We start from the raw sequence: 19500 nt of genomic DNA on the forward strand, positions 1-19500 counted from the left end.
TCTGCCTCTCTCCTTCCCTCCATCTGGTGCCTGATCCCCCTGCTTCACTGGTGCGTTGCTTTTCCTCTCTGTGGTGATTATTATGCTACACAGATCGCAAACTCTTCTGAGACCTCAGGAAAGAAGGTCAAGATAATTATCCCCTTTTCAGAGACGGGGAAACTGAGGCACGGATCAGCGACTCCTTCCTTAAAACTCGCTTCTGCCATGATGCCTAAAATAATTAAATGAACAGTGGTTAAGCAGATGGAGAGCCCTGACTATGGTTAATCACATTTATCATAATTGTCTCACTGATACCTTAAATCTGTTAGTCTTTAAGGTGCCACCAGACTCCTTATTGTTTTTGTGGATACAGACTAACACAGCTCCCCCCTGATACTTATACCTTGGGTTCCCCTCTGTTGGCTGCATTACCTGTTGTCTCATACTTACATTGTAAGGTCTTTGGGGCACAGATTGCTTTTGTGTTGATTTCTACAGCACCTAGCAGAAGGGCTGGGGCCTCTAAGAACTACTGCAACACAAATAACTCAAATGCTGCTGCTGACTGTGAAGTGACTTGCCCTGGACCACGCAGCCAGGCAGTAGCAGAGGTGGGAAGAGCCCTCCCCAGTGTGCCCTATATGTATCATCACATCTGTTCATGCCTGTGCTACGGCATTTTATTTCCTTCGCTGTCCGCCTGTCAAAAACAACAACAAGAAGGGACCTGTGCCAATCCCTAGGTGTGTATCAAAGAATACTACCCCTCTCAATTCACCCAGGGCGGCTTTCTAAAAGGAGCTCCAATCCAGGCACATTCAGCTCGACCAGAGTCCTAAAGGGAACTATTCAACCAGCTTGTACCCAGTGAAAGTTAATCTACTATGTTTGGGTTTGGTGTCAGCTTTATCTTGACTGCTTGCTGTTCCGGACTTTGTCCCATTGAGCTGCTGGGCCTTTCTTTACTTTTCCTGTGTATTTTCCGCACAATCTGAAGTATTGCTGCCTCCTCTAAGTCCTCCTTGTCCATTCACTCACTGTCACTTGTGTCTATTCCCCCAGAAAGGGGAGCATTTCAGTCACACCTAAGATCCCATCCCCAAGCGCAGACATTCATAGAGTCATAGAATCATAGAAGGTCAGGGTTGGAAGGGACCTCAGGAGGTCATCTAGTCCAACCCCCTGCTCAAAGCAGGACCAATCCCCAACTAAATCATCCCAGCCAGGGCTTTGTCAAGCCTGACCTTAAAAATATCTAAGGAAGTAGATTCCACCACCTCCCTAGGTAATGCATTCCACTGTTTCACCACCCTCCTAGTGAAAAGTTTTTCCTAATATCCAACCTAAACCTCCCCCACTGCAACTTGAGACCATTACTCCTTGTTCTGTCATCTGCTACCACTGAGAACAGTCTAGAGCCATCCTCTTTGGAACCCCCTTTCAGGTCGTTGAAAGCAGCTATCAAATCCCCCCCTTACTCTTCTCTTCTGCAGACTAAACAATCCCAATTCCCTCAGCCTCTCCTCATAAATCATGTGTTCCAGTCCCCTAATCATTTTTGTTGCCCTTCGCTGGACGTTTTCCAATTTTTCCATATCCTTCTTGTAGTGTGGGGCCCAAAACTGGACACAGTACTCCAGATGAGGCCTCACCAATGTTGAATAGAGGGGAATGATCACATCCCTCGATCTGCTGGCAGTGCCCCTACGTATACATCCCAAAATGCCATTGGCCTTCTTGGCAACATTACAACACAACCATAGCACAGAAGATTCTGCCTCGCTAGACAGAACCAGTCTGTGTTCTAAGCACTTTAAGGGACCTGTGTTACAGCCCTGAAAATATAATCGTTTAGTCAACCCCTTTCATTGCGCTGTGTTGTTTGTTATTATTTGTACCCCAGTAGAGCCTGAAGGCTCCAAGTGCAGTCGGGCCCCCTGTTGTGGTAAACGCTGTACAAAACATGAAAGGCAGTTTCTGTCTATAGCATTGTTACAGCCTCATAGAGAAAACAGAAATAGTTAAGTAATTTGTCAGATGTACAGACCTCCCTACTTTCCCTCTCACAAGGCAGCCCCCTACCATCCCTGTAGTATGGCTTGAACCATATTTGCAGATTTATTATGCCCTATTCTGAAGACACATGTAGCGCATATGCCTTCAGACGGCCTCCTCTGCAGGGGTGAATTTCACTGCGGGATCAGAAGCATGCCGTTGCCAGCAGAAGTCTCACGTTAATTCCCCTGACTGGTGTGGACAAGGATATTTTGTCTGAGCCATGTTCAAAACCTGTTTAAAACATAAATGCACATGATCTCTCAGAGGTCAGGATTAAAAGCTTCTCCGTTACACCTGTTGACTTCAGAAGAGAATTTAACTCTGAAGTTATAGAGTAGGTTGGCTAGAACAATCATAAACTATCCCTGTCCATAAGTCAGGGAAAACATGTTAACCCCACCTTTAATTAATTGTCACTAGCATTATTAATTATGATTGTTATTTGTATCCCATGCATTCAGACTGCATGCAATGGTAATTCTACTCTGAGAGGTTATAGGGAAATTGTGAGCAGGTAGGTACAGGGCAACGGTTGGCTGGCGTGTTTACATCTGCTACTTTAGTTCAATCAGGGAATATTGTACTTGGCAGATAAATGGCTGGGGAGGAGACATAGTGCCCTGGGAAATCTGTTGTGTGCGTCTCTCTGGCCACGTGCAATCTTTCCACCAAAAAAATGGAAAAAGCACATGTTTGAATACTGGGCCATCCCATAGCCTCTGAAGGGTGTGGTGCAAGATACATGGGTAATGGACCAGGTGTGGGCACTTTGCCACTACAGGGAACAGTCCTACCAATCAGGATTTAATACATGACATCACCTTGCATTTCTACAGCATCTTTCATCACACAGGAGCCCCCAATACACAATCCAGGGATCACTAGACACCCATGGACATATAGCCGCTTCTGATAGCTGTTTAATAGCAGACAGCAATCTACACTACAGGAAGTGAAGAATATTGTAAAAATATCATTAATATTAACTCATCTGTTTAGGCATTTACCATGGTGTGTGGGGATGACCTATTATTAATATGAATTATTCTTTTATGTTAATATTGCGACATTACTGGAGGCTACTGGAGTGTGTAGGTATTCGAAAGCTATAAACAAGATATATGGAGAGGAAAAACAGGGACACACCTTTTAACTGCATCTAAATTCATGGGGACAAAGGGAGGTTTTTAACTGGTAATAGTAATAGTTTGCTAGAAGAAAGGGATGATCCGTCTGAAACGGGCGTGGGTGGTGTGGGGTTAGTGTGCGTGGAGTACAGCTTGTTTTGTGTATACGGCGTGGGAGTGCACACAGGGTTTTGTCTGTGTTGGGGGAGCCTGCGTGTGAGCTGTATGTACATTGTTGTGGCATGAGCTGGGTGCAGTGTGGGGTGGGTGGGATGGGGTTTGTACATTGCATAGCCCCTTCCTCCAGCTGCTTTCTCTCTTTAGGTGCAACATTTTTTAATTCAGCTCCCCTCCTTCCCCAGCTCCCCTCCTTCCATGCCCCCCAGATTCCCAGCTCCCCCTCCCTCTCTCTGCCCCCAGGGCCAACTCCACCTCCCTTGCCCCACAGCCCCTCCCTGGCCCCCCAGAACCCCAGCTCCCCTTCCCCTGCCCCCCAGAGCTGCTCCCTTGCCCCCCTGACTGCCAGCTCCCCCTCCCTCCCTCTGCCCCCCAGAGCCCCAGCTTCCCTCCCTCCCTCCCTCTCTGCCCCCCAGAACCCCTCCCTTGCCCCCCCGGAGCCCCAAATCCCCTCACTCGGCCCCAGTCCCAGAGCTCCCCCTCCCACACCGAGAGCCCTATGTCCCCGCCCCGCAGCTAAGCTCCGCCCCCTGCTCGCTCCAAGGTCCCGCCCCCTTCGGAGCCCCGCCCCCCGCCGGAGGACTGGAGCCGCGTGTCCCCAGCGCCACCTAGCGGCCGCATCGCCTCCCCGCCCGGGTCCTCCCAGCGAGAGACGCTCTAGGCTACGGCTGCCGGACTCGCTGCTCCCGGCGGCTCCGAGTCCGGGCCCGGCCCCGGCCCCGGCCCGAGCTGGGGTGGGGGGAGGGAGGCGGCGCTGGCGGGTCCCGGAGCCCGAACGGGGGCCCCACGGCGCCGGCCGGCGGGACGGGCCCGGCCTCAGCGCCCGCACGGCAGAGGCCGGGCAGCGCCGCAGGTACAGAGACCCCCGGCCCGCTTCTCAGGGCCCCCCCGCCCCTCGGGGACCCCTCGGGGACCCCTCCCGCCCCCCCCGCTCGCCCCGCCCCGCTACCCGGCATCTTCCCCCCGGGATCACCTGGGACCCGCCACCCCTATGGGACCCGCCACCCCTATGGGACTGCCCCTGCCCCCCCGGGCCCGGGCCCCCCAGCACCTCCTGCCCCACCCGCTGCCCCGGCCCCCCCAGCACTGACCCCCGTTATCTCCTCCCCCAGCACCTCCTGCCCCCACCCCCCCAGCGCCGACCCCACGTTATCCCTTCTCCTGACCCCCCCAGCGCCGACCCCCGTCATCCCCTCCCCGGCACCCCCCCAGCGCCGACCCCCGTCATCCCCTCCCCAGCACCCCCTGCCCCCCCAGCACTGACCCCCGTTATCTCCTCCCCCAGCACCTCCTGCCCCCACCCCGCCCAGCGCCGACCCCCGTTATCCCCTCCCCAGCACCCACTTCCCCACCTCCAGCGCTGACCCCCCGTTATCCCCTCCCCCTAGCATCTCCTGCCCTGACCCCCACGGCGCCAATCCCCCGTTATCCCCTCCCCCTAGCACCCACTTCCCCACCCCCAGCGCTGACCCCCCCGTTATCCCCTCCCCAGCACTGACCCCCCCCACTGACCCCCGTTATCTCTTCCCCTGGCCCCCCAGCAGCCCCTGCCCCAACCCCCCCAGCAGTGACCCCCATTATCCCCTCCCCAGCACCCTCTGCCCCAACCCGCCCAGCGCTGACCCACCGTTATCCCTTCCCCTGACCCCCAGCACCTCCTGCCCCGAACCCCCCAGCGCTGACCCCCGTTATCCCTTCCCCTTACCCCCAGCACCCTCTGCACTGACCCCCCCAGCACTGAGCCCCGTTATCCCTTCTCCTGACCCCCCCAGCACCTCCTGCCCCGACACCCTGTTATCCCCTCCCTCTGACCCCTCAGCACCTCCTGCCCCGACACCCCCGGCACTGGAGAGACAGGGAATGTTGGACACAAATGTGAGATATTTAGAGAGCGGAAGAAAACTGTCAATTAGAGATCAATTCAAGTTTGGGGGAGTCCATGGAGGAGCATGAAGACTCACCGGGAGGTTTGGATCTGAATTCTAATGGATAGGAAGGCAGTGAAAATTTTTGAGGTTGGGAGTGATATACGCCTTGTTTTCAGATACAAATGGCTGGACTAGGCATTGCATTTCACGCAGGCTTCATCCACGCTGCAGTCGGCAGGGAAGTTTGCAACACGTGTTGGGATGCTCGAGCTAGCTTTGCTCAAGCCAGCTTACTCAAAATAGTGGTGTAGCTGAGGCAGCATGGGCTAGCTGCCTGCATATGATCCTGCCTGGCGGCTAGCCTATGCCCCTGCAGCTACACGGCTGTTTTCAAAGCTAGCTCGGCTATGCCTATGCATGCTGCAATCGCGCCTCCTGGTTGCAATATAGACATACCCACAGAGTGGGCAATCTCCAGATTGGGATTTGAAGACACAATAAATAGGGGTTAAAGACTCCTGAAAGCCTGTGTCTTATTAACATTTTTGCTCCAGGGCTGGTATCGGTCTTAACATGGTCTCTGCTGGTAGCGTTGTGCCAATTGGAAGGGTATTCGCTCACATGTTCAATGCTGGCTGTCAATCGGCTTGCAAACCAAAAGCTTTCAATTTAGCCTTATGCATCCACTGCTCCTAATGAGGAGTGACCGGAGCTCTCCACCTGTGTGTTGCACATAAACATAGGGTCTATAATAATTTTGGAAACAGAACAAAGCCGTGCAATAGATTAGCATTGCAGGTGCAATACACAGTACATGTCAACTCATTTGAGTTAGAAGTGCATTTTTATTTGTAAGCTCCTTGGAGAAATTATTGGCCTCTGCCTAAAATTGTCATTGTTGTGTAAAACTTGAAAAAGTGTGATTCTAAAATGAAGATTAAATTATTTCTCATCTGCCACCCTCCCAGGAAAAGGAGCTATGTCATCATTTCACATGATTGTTTTCAACCCACGTTTCTCAAAAACGTAAATATTAAAAACACAGGAAGAGATTACAAGAAGAGGAGGTGATGGCACTATTGTGAATTATAGTGCTGGAGGGTGTTTGGTGCTGTCACAGTTTTGAGCTGACCACCAAATTCACACCAAAGGGAATCGAAGAGTTGAGCTATGTACTGGGACACTCAATAAGAAGAACCGAGATATGAGCTGGGGAGGATTACAGAGAGGATGGAGTTTTGTATGTGGATGACTTTCCTTTCCTTTCCTTAGTTTTTAAAAAATGCTTAGAGGATATTTTCTAAGATACAAGCAGGAGTTAAGCATCCAACTTCCATGGAAAGTTGATGGGAGTTAGGTGCCCAGTCCCCTTTTTGTGCTTTTGAAAATCTCCACCTTTATTGATAAAGTGACAGGAGTATCACAAGAAAATTTGCCAGCTGTGATTTCAGAATCTCTCTCTCACAATAAGATGGAAAATGATATAAATCCTGCCTTGGGCGTTTTGACAACCTTGGAACCTTGTATCTTTTTGAGAATACTCCCATCCCTTGGCTATAGTCAGTTCTCTCCTTAGGGTATGTAGCTGGGAGAGCGCCTCCTGGCTGAGCTAGTGTGCTAAAAATAGCAGTGCGAATTTTTTGCACAGGCAGCAATTCTGGGTAGCTACCTGCGTCCAAATCCTCCCGACCCTGTGGGTATGAGCTGGGGTGGCTAGCTGTCCATCCTGCTACCTTTAGCATGGTAACTCAAGCAGAGCTTGGCTGGGAGGCACATTTCCAGCTACAGTGTAGGGACACTTGTCACTGACCCAGGCAGTCACAGGTGCGCATAGGGCTAGGAGTGCTAGCTGGTTTCATTTCCCCCGGAAAGCACAGCCAATTAAGCATGGTGAGCAAGAAACCATGAGAAATGGTATTGTAGATATTTATATGCCAAAGACACAACTGACATCTGGGTCTTTAACAAAGGATAGCAGCATTTTGCTTCGCTTGTGTATAGGCTATGGGGGATTTTAGCAGATGGCTGGAGCAGCTGGTGTGGGCAAAGGGAGCTGGATGATGGACGCTCAGAAAGAGCTTTGAAGCACTTGTGTGTGTACAGTATGTAGGCAGACAGTAAATAAGGAGGGTTCTTGAGTTCTTTCCACTGTCTTGTAGAAAGTGATGTTTAAAATATGTTGTAGTCAATATGAAACATTTCCTAAAAATGTCCCACTTGGATATACTGGCTTGTGGGTTTTTTCAGTTGCAGATAAGTTGTTTCGGTTAGCTAGGATATGCTCTGGATGTGTAGCATAGTCAGAAAATGGCATGTTTTCAAAGGATTACTCGTTGAAGATATAGTCTTAAGAATCTAGGTATCTGCATCAAATGGATACAGCTAGAATAGTCAGCAGCAAGGCATTGTCTAGGAAATCTGCAAAGATCGTTACATGGGTAGTTTTATCATCTCATTTTCTCAGTTCTGAGCCTTACAGCCTTTCAGTGGAAGCCATAACTCTCCCAAACGTTTTACAGAGCCAAAGAACTGAATGACAGAAATACTCATAGAGGGAGAGAGAAACAAAGAGGCAAAGGAAAAAGTTGAAGTTTTCTACTGAGATTTAAAATAGGATGGAGAATTGATAAGGTGTGCGTGGGTGGGGGGTGGGAGAGGATGTTGATAATGGCAGGAGTTGTAGAAGAGAAGGCTACTTGTGCCAGCAGTGACCAGATTAGTTGAAAGGCAGAGAGGAGGCTGATGCTAGATTAGTGGTCAAAGTCTGTGAGGTCTGCTGGAGCAAGTTCGTGGAGGGTTTTACAAACAAGGAGGCCAATTTTGAACTGTGTCATGAACCTATGGAGTTACTCAGGGTTGAGGATGATGTGATTGTATTGATTGTAAGAAGGCAGGCTGCAGAATATTGCATTTTCTGGAGTTGGAGGAGCTGGGACAAAGAAAAGCCATTGAGAAGGTCATTGCAAGAGTGAAGCTGAGAAGAGACTTAAGGCTTGTCTACTCTACATTGGCATCGCTGGTGCTGCAGCTCTACTGCTGCAATCCTGGAGCGTAGATGGACGCTGTGGTGAAAGAAGGGTTTTTTCCATCCCTGTGGTAACTCCACTTCCTTGAGCAATAGTAGCTAGGTCGACAGAAGAATTCTTCCGCATCTACACTGGGGGTTTAGGTCAGTAGAACTGCAGAGCTCAGGGATGTCAGCGCTGTAGCTCTGTCAACTTAAGTTTTAAGTGTAGATCAGGCTTAAGATCTGGATGAGGATTCATCAGAGGAAGGATTGGGGTAGTGGCAGGCAGAGGCAGTGTTTCAGAGGTGTGATGGAGAGAGACCCAGGTATGGATAAGGAAGGAGAAAAAAAGAGCAGAATCAAGTCTGACCGTTATGTACAGTGGAGGCAAATGGGATATTATTTGTTACTGTAATAGTCAAAATGTGCTAGCTGTACATGGTCACGGCCGCAACCTATACATGTGGGCTTGAGGATACTGCTTTTGCCCAAGAGAATCATCTTTGTCTCTGAACTCTTGCTAAGCTGGAGTGACTGATGATGAAACTGATTATGTGTCAGAGCTTGAAATTTTCAATAGCATCTTCATTTCATTTAACTCTTGTAATCTCAGGCTAGTTGTCCATACAGATTTACACTCTCACTTCTTGGACTACTCGATAATTAACACAAGGCGTCCTTTGGTAGTGACTGGGTCTGATTCTGGTGCCCCTGGTTTGATGTTGCGTTCAGTAAACTAAAGTGTGTAATGCCCGTTTTTCCTATTACTAGTATGTGCCTTTCCTGTGGACTAGACACTTGCATTCTCTGACAAGTACTGAATAGTTGTTTAGTTTTGTGTATGTCTGGAATTTGTTCCTTTTATGATCCAAAATAGAATAGCTATTGTGTTGTTTGTCCACTGGCTTCTATAGCTTCTTGCTCTCTGAACCTTGTTAAGAACCTTCTGTCTAATTCAGATGCATACAGATTCCTAAAAGCAGCAGATACATGTGATTGTTAGTATCTTGGATGCTAATTACTAGTATTATAATTTATTTATATTGAAGTAGTGCTCAGAGGCCCAGTAATGGATCAGGATCCCATAATTAAAACATAAAATTTGTCTTATTTCTGGAGATCAATATTGCCCAGTGAAAAGAAAGTTGCTTGTGTTCTTTGAAATTTTATTTGCCTGTCTGCGTTTCCAGCCCCACTTCATTTATGAATGGTGCTGAGCTAATTCCTTAATAGCTGCACACACATTTGGTGTGTCTTTGAAAATGCTTGGCAGGCCTTGTTCGTTCTGCTGTAAGTGCAACTCCCGTGAATGTCTGTGCCAAGTTCACTAGTGACATTTGTTGGGTGGAAAATGGATGTAAGTGGCAAAGTAGGGTACCTTGTGCTGAACAGGCAAAGGGAGTGTAACTTACAAACCAAGAGAGGGATGTGGGGGAAAAAAGCAGCCAATAGGAGGAAGTAAGCAACTGCTAGTTGCATTTCCTGCTGATGTACATCTCATTTTGCTCACCCAGTGAGAACTGTATTGGTCTGTTTACACCTATGTTCTAATTTACCCCCAAAGTGTGTAATTTGTCAGGTCCCCGCTGGATTTGGTCCTGGGTCTCCACTGGATTTGTCCATGCAGTGTGTTACATAAACTTACACTTATAAATTGTTGCTTTAATTTATGTTTTTCTAAACTTTTTAGAAAGATTAATAGAGAGATGATAAAAATCTAGCTCTCTGTCTTTCTTTTCTCTGCCAATCTCTTTGATTGTATTCTTGTCAGGTGAAACATGGCACAGTTTCCACGGAACTCTAGGTGACTTCTTGACATCCGGGTTACCATGACACTCAGCAGAGGACTGTGGGAATAAAGTGGGAATCCCTCCCCGCCCTCAAAAACCACCTAATGGCCTCAACTGGGTAAGAATCAAGCGGGACTAAAGAGTTACAAACTTTCTTCTGTCCTCACGGATTATCTCAAAGGCACTGCACGAGGGCTAGGTCTACACCAGTGTTTCTCAACCTGGGGGCCGAGACCCAAAATTGAGTCGCCAGAATGTTTCAAAGGGTTGCGTGGCAGCTCCTTTGGCTCCTGTCCCACAGGTCTGGCTGGGCTTGCCTCCCTGCTCCAGACACTACAGCCACTCAGGTTTGGCCCAGCCATTATGATGACGGGAGTCCGGATAGGACAAATTTGAGTGAGTGGCCCTGCAACCCCATGAGTCAGGTCACAACTCAGCTCACACAAATTTGGTCAAGTCAGGGGGGCGGGGCCAAACCTGAGTGGCGCTGCAACCCCGGAGATTGCAATGTCCGGAGCTGAGAACCAAGCCCAGCTAGCCCCACAGCACAGCAGCTCCAGGAGCCGTCGCTGTGGGGTGAGTGCTGGGCAGGACCTGACCGAAACCCCTCAGGGCCTCCACCCCAGGCTATTTACTGGGTCACAACTAGCCATAAACATTTACAAATTGGTCCTGAGCCCAAAATGGTTGAGAACCACTGGTCTACACTACAAACTCTTGCTGGCATGGCTTTGTTGGTCAGGATTGTGATCTCTAGCCTAGACACAGTTATCGTGGCAAGATTGTGCTTTTGCTTGTACAAGCTGTTTCCACACAAGGAGTGCTTTGCTGCTATACCCTCCGGGGAGAGCTATACTGGTGAAACACTCCTAGTGAGGAGCTGGCTAGTGCCTAAGGAATTCTTCCTTGTTGTGGTTAGTCATAAGAAGGGTAGTTGGTGCCAAAACTCCAGAGTAACTTTGTTTTATGAACAGCTGCTGTAGCCCCATTGTGTCACATTCGCTGTTAGTTGCTCCATCGGTGCATAACTATGAAAATATTTTTCTGTTAGGCCAAATATTTTTCTATTAGGTCCAGCTAGTCGCGTAGCTGAAGTCGAAGTATCTTAGTTCGACTTACCTGGTCGTCGACTCCGCTTACTCCTCCTGCCGAGGTGGAGTACAGGTGTCGATTCGGGGATTGATTTATCGCGTCTAGATGAGACGCGATAAATCAATCCCCGATAGATCGATCTGGCAGGTAGTGAAGACGAAATCACCGGGTGATGCATATGTGCACTGTGTGGCCTGCCTATGGCATTGCACCCTGGCATGCATACCCACTCCCCCCTTCATTGAGGGCATTTAACTTCCAGGACACTTACAGGGCTCCGCTGAGCCATCCCAGCCTTTGCTCCACCACTTCAAAAGCTTGGGTCATTGGTTGGGATGAAACGATAATTATGGATCAAAAACACAAATGAAATTGTGCCCTTATCCTCTGTTTTTTTTCCTCCCCCACCATCCCTCTAGGGCTCACCTGGTATGCTAACGTCATGGGGAGCTGCTATAGCTACCTGTGCAGAGACAGTGTCCCGAACAACCACCCCTCCAAATTTAAGGTAATACCCTTTATCCTAGAGGGAGAGCTCTGCAATTGACAGCAGCCACTGGGAATCAAGGCCTGCGAAGTACAATCCAAATGTCATGGAACCTACACATTAAAGCCCCTTCTCTTATGGGGGAATTCTTCTATATGGAATTCTTCTATATATCAGTGTTGCTGATTTTTAAGCAGGGAATCCCCTGCTTGCTGGTTCCGTTCTCTGTCGTGTAGAAGGATTTGCATTGGCATCGAGATTCAATCTCCCCATGCCAGAGAAGAAACAGATGCAATGGGAAGGGAAAATTGGATGGCTCATGTGTTGCGCAACCTTTCAAATTGGGCCCAAGTGAGTGGGCATCAAAAGTTACCACCCTATGGTAGCTATGTGGTGGCTTGTGTGAAATGAGTGAGTGCATTTCAGCCTAATTGGCTGTAAACAGGTCTCCAGGTTATAAAAGCACAGCACAACTGGCAGTGGTTGAACCATTTGACAGTCTTAGCAGAGAGGCCAAGAACTGGAGAGAGACTGAACTCTCCTCTTCCCTCTCAAGGGTGTCCTCCCCCCCACCACCCCCCCCAATGCCTGTGTTGAGGCACATTAGCTGAGCTGGCATGGGGCTGCAGTCTTCAGGGCTGTCGAGGTGGAATCTTTCACCAGCAATGAATTCACACCCAAATGACCTCCCCCTATCATCCGAGAGCAAGGCATGTTAATGAATCAAGGGAGAGAGTGCTGGGGCTCCGGTAGCTTCCAGGCAAACTTACATCTGTCACATCTCCTTGTGTGAGCCTCCTGATGTGAGCTTTGGTGCCCCTGCAGGTAACAAACGTGGATGATGAGGGTAACGCTCTGGGATCTGGGATTATGGAGCTAACGCAGATGGAGCTCATCTTGCACACACACAAGCGTGATGCTGTCCGGTGGCCGTACCTTTGCCTGCGCCGCTATGGCTATGACTCCAACCTCTTCTCCTTCGAGAGCGGACGCCGCTGCCAGACCGGACAAGGTGTCATGTCTTTTGGGGGAACAAACCTGTCTAAAGCTTTCAGTTGCAGAGTGCTGTAACTGCTTGGTGCTGATTTCTCCCCTGCTTATCACGTCTCGGAAACCGGCTTTATACCCTGCTTCACGCGCTCAAGCGATAGGACGCCCCTAGGGTACTGTAGTGTGTTTGCATGTGCATTTAATACTCCCAATTAAGACATTAATGTTGGAAGCTTGTGTATGAGGGCAGAGACATCATGTGCTATCACTCTTGTGGCCTATTGTGGCTCACTTGTGTATATTTATAGACTTAAAGTAACTAGGCTATTGAGAAACACATCTGGAATTGGCTCTCATTGTACCTTAAGGTAAGCAGTTTTGGAGTGGGGTTTCAATTGGATCAGAGACCATTAAAGAAAACCCAGGAAAAAGTTAGTGATTCTGTAGGCTTACTCTTCTGCGTTGGCACTGAGGAGGTCAGGCTTGACAAAGCCCTGGCTGGGATGATTTAGTTGGGGATTGGGCCTGCTTTGAGCAGGGGGTTGGACTAGATGATCTCCTGAGGTCCCTTCCAACCCTGATATTCTATGATTCTACGAGGTGCTAGAAATACCACCTTTCTATGGGATGTGAAACCAAGGTCCCACAAGGTGCTTTTTGCAAGGGTGAGGCTGTTGGCTCCGGTTTCCTAGCATATTTCAACTTCAGATATTTGCTTTTGCATGCATGTCGTCATCTATGTCCTCTGTACTACGGTCTGCCAAGCCTCTGCTCTGTCTTCGTTTAGGTCCCTTCTAAAAGGCTTGCTTGTTGCACAATGACCCAAAAAAGTGAGTCAATGTTAGTTTTTAAAAAACTCCTGTCCCCCTCTGTTCTGGTCTTTCCAGCGTATTCTGTTTTCTCTGTCTGCCTTGTTTAGCAGTACTGCTACTTTTACTGCTTTTTATCCATTGATCCTGCGGGGGGGGGGGGAGGGTAGCTCCAAAAGTGCCCCAGTTTTTACATGTGGGGAAACTGAGGCATAGCTATGACGTGACTCACCCAAGAACACACCATTAGTAATTGGCAGAGCTGGGAATAGAGCCTATGTCCTGATTCCCACTATACCATGCTGCCTGTTAAACTGTAAGTTTCTTGGCATAAGGACTATCTGTATATTAGTTGTAAAGAGATGAGCATATTCTTGGCACACAGCAAAAGGAAAAAAAAATCCGGTTATGTCCCCCAATTAGCATCATGTGTGTTGAAAAGTCCTCCGATATCTGAATAAAGTCCACGTCACTGTTCTGCGTCTGTTTATAAAGTACTGTGTGCATTTACAATGCTGTGTGCTACTCTTTTATAATATTTATATAAACAGGATTTGCCTTTAGTGGAATTGCATGCTTATTGGTTGTCAGCAGGGTGGGACCTGTGTCTTTTTGTGTGTGTCTACTTTCCCTTTTGCAGGATTCCAATCAGTCGTTGGAATGCTGTGACATTTACTCGGGTTTTCTACGGAGCTCTAGATAGCACAGCTAGGCTAGAGACATTCCCTCTTCACCTACAAAGAGAGCTTTCAGAGGGCACAGGCTAAGTCATCCATGTCCTCTATATGCAAAGATAAATTGTATGGAAGCCATATTGTTTTGATCTGCGTACGTTTCCTCTGGTTCTTTTCCTGCTCATAGGAGACTTTTGCACTTAATTGATTTTGTTTGGATCATTCCTCCCTAGACCAGTGAATAAGACGGCTGCATATATTTTCTGGCAAGAATATTTTTTTCAAATTTTTCTTCAGAGTAGCAGCAGTTGTTGCCATGCTGTTGTCCTTGTTGCTATGCCTTTTGTGCATTCATGTGTGTGCGCACCAGCATGTGATTGGTTAGTTCTGCGCATGCTGGCTATTGGTCAAACTGTTTATCTGGGGAGCCACCGTGTCATCTGATACATTTTAAAAGTGGGGTGCAGTTGCCCGTCTCTTCCACATACATTCCAGGTGCCCAATCCAGTTCCCATTAGACTTCATTGACAGTGGGAGTTGGATCAGGCCCCAGGTAAAATGAAAAGAGTGGAAATTACAGGTGAAGAGCCTCATCTGTGACCCAGTATACCATTCTTATCTCCAGATGAGTTAACTAATGTGAAGGTGGCATTAGATGCACCAATTAATTGATCAGTAGCAACTGTGGTGTTATGTTTCTAGTGATGTAAAAACAGGATACACTATACAGAAATATCATCTCAGGAGGTGTTTTAATATTGACAATATCTTACAAAATATTTCCCTGTAAATCATAAATTTGTGTGTAGAGAAATACAGGACTTGCCCAACAAGGTCAGAGGAGTTGTCAGTTTAATTTAGTATCCTGTTTGAAATATTGGCTCCCACCATGAGCTTTAGAGGAAAATTGAAGAAGCTTCATGACGAGCAATTGTGTAACAACCGGTGTATAGAGGAAATTTCTTCCTAACCCCGGACATTTAGTATTTGGTTTGTACCCTGATGCATGAGGGTTTATACCTCTTACATATTTGTGTACTATCTAATGGAAGGGTGAATATTCTCATTACCTATATAATGTCTAATCTCTTTTTGAATCCTGCCAAGCTTGTGTCCTTATCCTGTGACAGTGAGTTCCCCAGGATAATTGTGTTGTGTTAAACAAAAACCTTTTTCAATCAGATTTTAGGTTTTGTTGCTTTCCAAGGATGAGACTACATTCTGATTAAACTAGGATTGTATTTCTCTCTCCCCACCCCCCTTCTTTGTATATGCACAGGGATATTTGCCTTCAAGTGTTCAAGGGCGGAGGAGATCTTTAACCTGCTGCAGGACCTGATGCAGTGTAATAGTATCAATGTGGTGGAGGAGCCAGTCATCATGACTAGGGGCGGTCACTCCACTGAGCTGGAGCTATCCCGGACACCCCAGACACCCAACAGTAAGGCTTCCAGAGTGGTAGGCCCAGGGGAATGGAGGGGTAGAGGAAGTTTCTCCAAGTTTATCTCTGTGTTGGGTGCTGGTCTCCAAGCCCAGGCTACATTCCCCTAAGCAGCTGGTGTGATCTATCTGGCCTCTGAGCTGGGTCCTCAAGTCCATGTATGTTCTGTGCAGCATGCTTAAAGCCCCACTTGTTTGCAGATGTGATACCTTGTTCCCAAGGAAATGGGAACAAAAACTGCAAATATCAACCTTGTTCTCCAACTCCAGTCAGATTCCAGGAGGAGCCCTGCCAAGTGGCCTCTTTAGGGAACAGAGGGCTCCTGAGGGGAACCTCAACTAGAAGAATGTGTGTTTGTTTCCCACTTTCATAGGCGTGACTTAAGTGCTGGTAAATTTAACCCAGGGGGCCTAGCCTGTATATTTACAACAGGTGTACACATGGTAGGAGCCTTCCCCAGCCAAGCAGGCTCTGCCTTTCAAGCATGCCTGTTTAATAAAGCCCTTTGAGAAGCTGTCCCATGGTGCAGATGCAGCTGCATCTGTACGCAGGGCCAGTGTGATACTCTGCCTCTAAAGCATGTCTCTCTGAATTCTCCCTCCAGCTCTGGGATACACTGTTCCAGGGTTCCCCAACGGATTCCACAGCTTCCCTGGGGAAGCCCCATCCTACTCCACAGCCCGACACCCTTCCATGAACAGCTTGAGACACTCCTCTATTGGGGAGGACTCCACACATGGCCTCATTGGGCCGGATGAGCAGGTAAGACCAGGTCTCCCGATCTCCATTGCTGCCGGGAACTCGTAGCATGTCTGCCCCTTCTCTTCTAGGATTCTTGTGAGGTGCCAGGCTCACACTTCTGCTCGATGCTAAGGAAGCCCAGGGACCCTCTTACCTTGTCAGTTGCTCCTTCTTGGCTGTTTTACTTAGTTTCACTGTTGCAAATTTGCACCCGTGTGACTACTGGCTAAAACAGCTGCTCGCATTGAGAGCTGGGTGTAGCTTCCCCGGTCGATCAGTAATGATCTGCCCCTTGTTTGACAGCAGCATGCAGTTCCCTCCTGAGACTGTATGTGCTGCTTCCACGTCTCCACCAGCCCCAAGCTCAACTCTAGGCTGGATACCGAAACTCAGGTTCTTGCATGGTGTTGTGCTACCACTGTACTGCCAGGGCAGCTGATCTTCGCTCTCTGTGGCTAGGCTCATGGATTTATCCTACCAGCTCAGTCCATTAGACCCAATGTCTTGTCTCCATCATTGTCTGATAGCTGCTGCTTCAGGGTCACACAAACCTAGGCAGGTGTGGGCTCCTTCCTCATGTCATTGCTGTGTCCTAGGATACTTTGTATAGACCGCTCAGGAAGACATCTCACCTTGGGTAGATGGAAATTCACATGCTCCACATCAGAGTTTGAACTCAACTTGGGACCTGTTTAAAAATGTGGCCTCGATATTTTGTTTTAAACCATCTCATGTGCACAAGTTGCTCAGGTTGAAAGGAGCCTATGTGAGGGCAAGTCTGTGCTACAAACTTTTGCCACCGCGGCTATGTCAGTCGGGGTGTGGTGACGCGTGATCCGTGGTGGACAAAGCTGCACTGGCAGAAGCCCCTGTTCCAGATGTAATTGTATGGGCAAAAGCACAGTTTTGCTGGTATAACTCATTTTGGCGGGGGGGGCGGGCTAGAATAAGCTTTACTGGCAAAAGCACAGTTTTGCTGGTATAAGCTGCATCTACACGAGGAGCACTTTGGTGGTGTAATATACCAGTATAACTGTACCAGCAAAGCACTTCTAGCATAGATCTGGCCTCTGACCCTGGAGAGCCACACATCACTCCCTGATGAATAGTGGCTCTGATCGTAAGGGAGAAGCTGGGGACTTATGGGAGCGAGGAGCAGAACCGAATCAGGCCAGACTAACGGGGAAGCTTTAGAGCCATATTATTTCCCCCTTATAACTGCAGTTCTTCAGGGCAGTTTCTAGATGAGCAGTGTGAGGGGGAATACAATTGAAATCTGATAAGTTGCTGCTCATCCTGCCCCTTAGAAACTAAATTCACATCCATGAGAGAAAACAAAACTCATTTCTGTCTCCTGGTGCTGGGTGTTTGGTTTGCAACAGTTGATGTGTAAACATAATTTTATCAAAGCTGCATCCCTTTCAGTCAAGTTTCACTCTCCACTTTCTCGGCACACTGCCCCTCCAAGTTTTTTCAAGACTCCTCCTCCTCCCTCCCCCGCCCTGCCGGTTTATCAGCTGCCAGACCCCTCACTCTCCTCACTCACATTCTCAGCTGTATTTACACTCAATCCCACCTCCACCCCCTGTATTTTTGTCTCTGATCTCTTCCTGTCTTTGTCACCCTCCCCAGCATCACCCTCTGCCTCTAAAATGCATCTTCTCTCCCTGCAGTCCCACACCTATGTGAACACAACCAATGGTGAGGAGGAGATAAGAGGCCGGCACTGCATGCATTCGCTGCCTGAAGTCCACCCTCCTTTCCTGCACGGGAAACACAGCTGCTCTCTGGAGGACCGAAACCCCCAGGTCTTCCTGCAGCCAGGGGAGGTGAAGTTTGTGCTGGGCCCTGCCCCAGTTCACAGGCACATGGTGAAACGTGACAGCTCCTGCCGTTACCATCGGGAGTGCGGTGGACACATCTGCGCCCCTAACAACAACAACGAGTGCAAGGATGAGTGCCTCGTGCCCAGGTGTGTGTACGAGAACGTGAATGGCCTGCTGCCTGCTGGGGGCACGTCTCTCCGGCGTGGCGGGCGCTTGAAACTCACCCGGGAGGACCTGGGCTTAAACAGCTGCTCTCACCGCAGGATGCCCCTGCTGCACTACGAGAACCTGCCTTCCTTGCCTCCTGTGTGGGAGTGCCAGCCGCTGCAGCAGGACGAGGACTCTGGGGACGTGCTGACTCCTTCTCCGAATGGCTACCCTGAGCCGGACGAAGACGACCCCCTGCAAAACTACATGAACTCGGAAAACGCTGCACTGCGCAGCGGCCTGCGTCGGGATGACTTCTTGCAGCACCACCACAACGGCACGCCCAGTGTCTTCAGCTTCGACTTCCGCCAGCCCTGCCCGGAGCAACAGCGGCAGCTCAACTACATCCAGGTAGAGCTGGAGGCTGACCCCCCCAAGGGGCGCCAGAGCCACCAGGTGCCCGGCGCCCCGCTTTCTGCCACCCACCCAGCCGGCAGGATGGACTCCTACGCGGTCATTGACCTTAAAAAGACAGCAGCCATGTCCAACTTGCAGAGAGCGCTGCCCAGAGACGATGGGACTTCAAGGAAAACTCGGCATAACAGCACCGACTTGCCTGTGTAAGGGAAACACTGAGGGCAAGCGCTGCATTGTGGCTTTCGTACCTGCCTTTCAGTGTATCGTGTAGTGTGACTTTTGTTCTCTGTTGCCCTGATGCCCCGTTAACCTGATTGCTCAATACAGCATCCTGGGATAGCTCCATCACGCAGACTTTACAAATGTCTGCCTGTCTCTCCCCGTCTCTCCGTTCCTCCTGTGTCGTTTGTTTTTAAAGCCTTGCAGAGCAGCAGAAAACATTTGTTTATTTATTTATTTATTTATTTTAGTTATTTTGTGGGGGGCCAGCATTCAAAATGGCACCAAGCGGAGTATAAACGTGAACAGGTCATTCATGGACCAGGGTCAATCCCCCTGCTTTCATAGCCTCCATGTCAGCAGCTGGTGCAGAGAAGACCGCAGAGGGATGGAGAGCGTATTGAGAGCGTTTTAAAAAAAACCATAGGAGCAGGGGGAAAGACGGGGAATGCAAGTGGAGTTTGAGGTTTGGGATCAGGGAGCCCTTGGTGTGTACGTCTGTCTGTCTTTTTTTGTAGATATTCAGAAATGTTTTCCAGCAGCCCGTTTATTTATTTGTTTTATTTTTTATCTATTTATTTTATTTTGTGAATGTTCTTTTGCATCAAAGTTAAAAGTGCTAAGCCAGTGGCATCATGCAATGGA

The 19500-nt window shown here is 48.9% G+C and overlaps 1 protein-coding gene across 3 annotated transcripts; it reads left to right on the forward strand.

Moving 5' to 3' along the window:
- The first annotated feature begins 4068 nt into the window (after nucleotides 1-4068).
- On the forward strand, nucleotides 4069-19500 carry FRS3 (fibroblast growth factor receptor substrate 3). 3 transcript variants are annotated; one of them, XM_077839421.1, is made up of 7 exons: nucleotides 4069-4200; nucleotides 9994-10130; nucleotides 11524-11612; nucleotides 12417-12603; nucleotides 15344-15505; nucleotides 16110-16267; nucleotides 17920-19500. In XM_077839421.1, exons 3-7 carry the CDS (start codon nucleotides 11547-11549, stop codon nucleotides 18841-18843), a joined length of 1497 nt encoding a protein of 498 aa, XP_077695547.1. In that variant the 5' UTR covers nucleotides 4069-4200; nucleotides 9994-10130; nucleotides 11524-11546; the 3' UTR covers nucleotides 18844-19500. The 3 variants fall into 3 exon arrangements, with proteins under 3 accessions (XP_077695547.1, XP_077695549.1, XP_077695548.1); XM_077839422.1 differs by lacking the exon at nucleotides 4069-4200 and adding an exon at nucleotides 5103-5314; XM_077839423.1 differs by lacking the exon at nucleotides 11524-11612.

Source organism: Eretmochelys imbricata, chromosome 21 (assembly GCF_965152235.1).
Source record: "Eretmochelys imbricata isolate rEreImb1 chromosome 21, rEreImb1.hap1, whole genome shotgun sequence".
NCBI lineage: Eukaryota > Metazoa > Chordata > Testudines > Cheloniidae > Eretmochelys > Eretmochelys imbricata.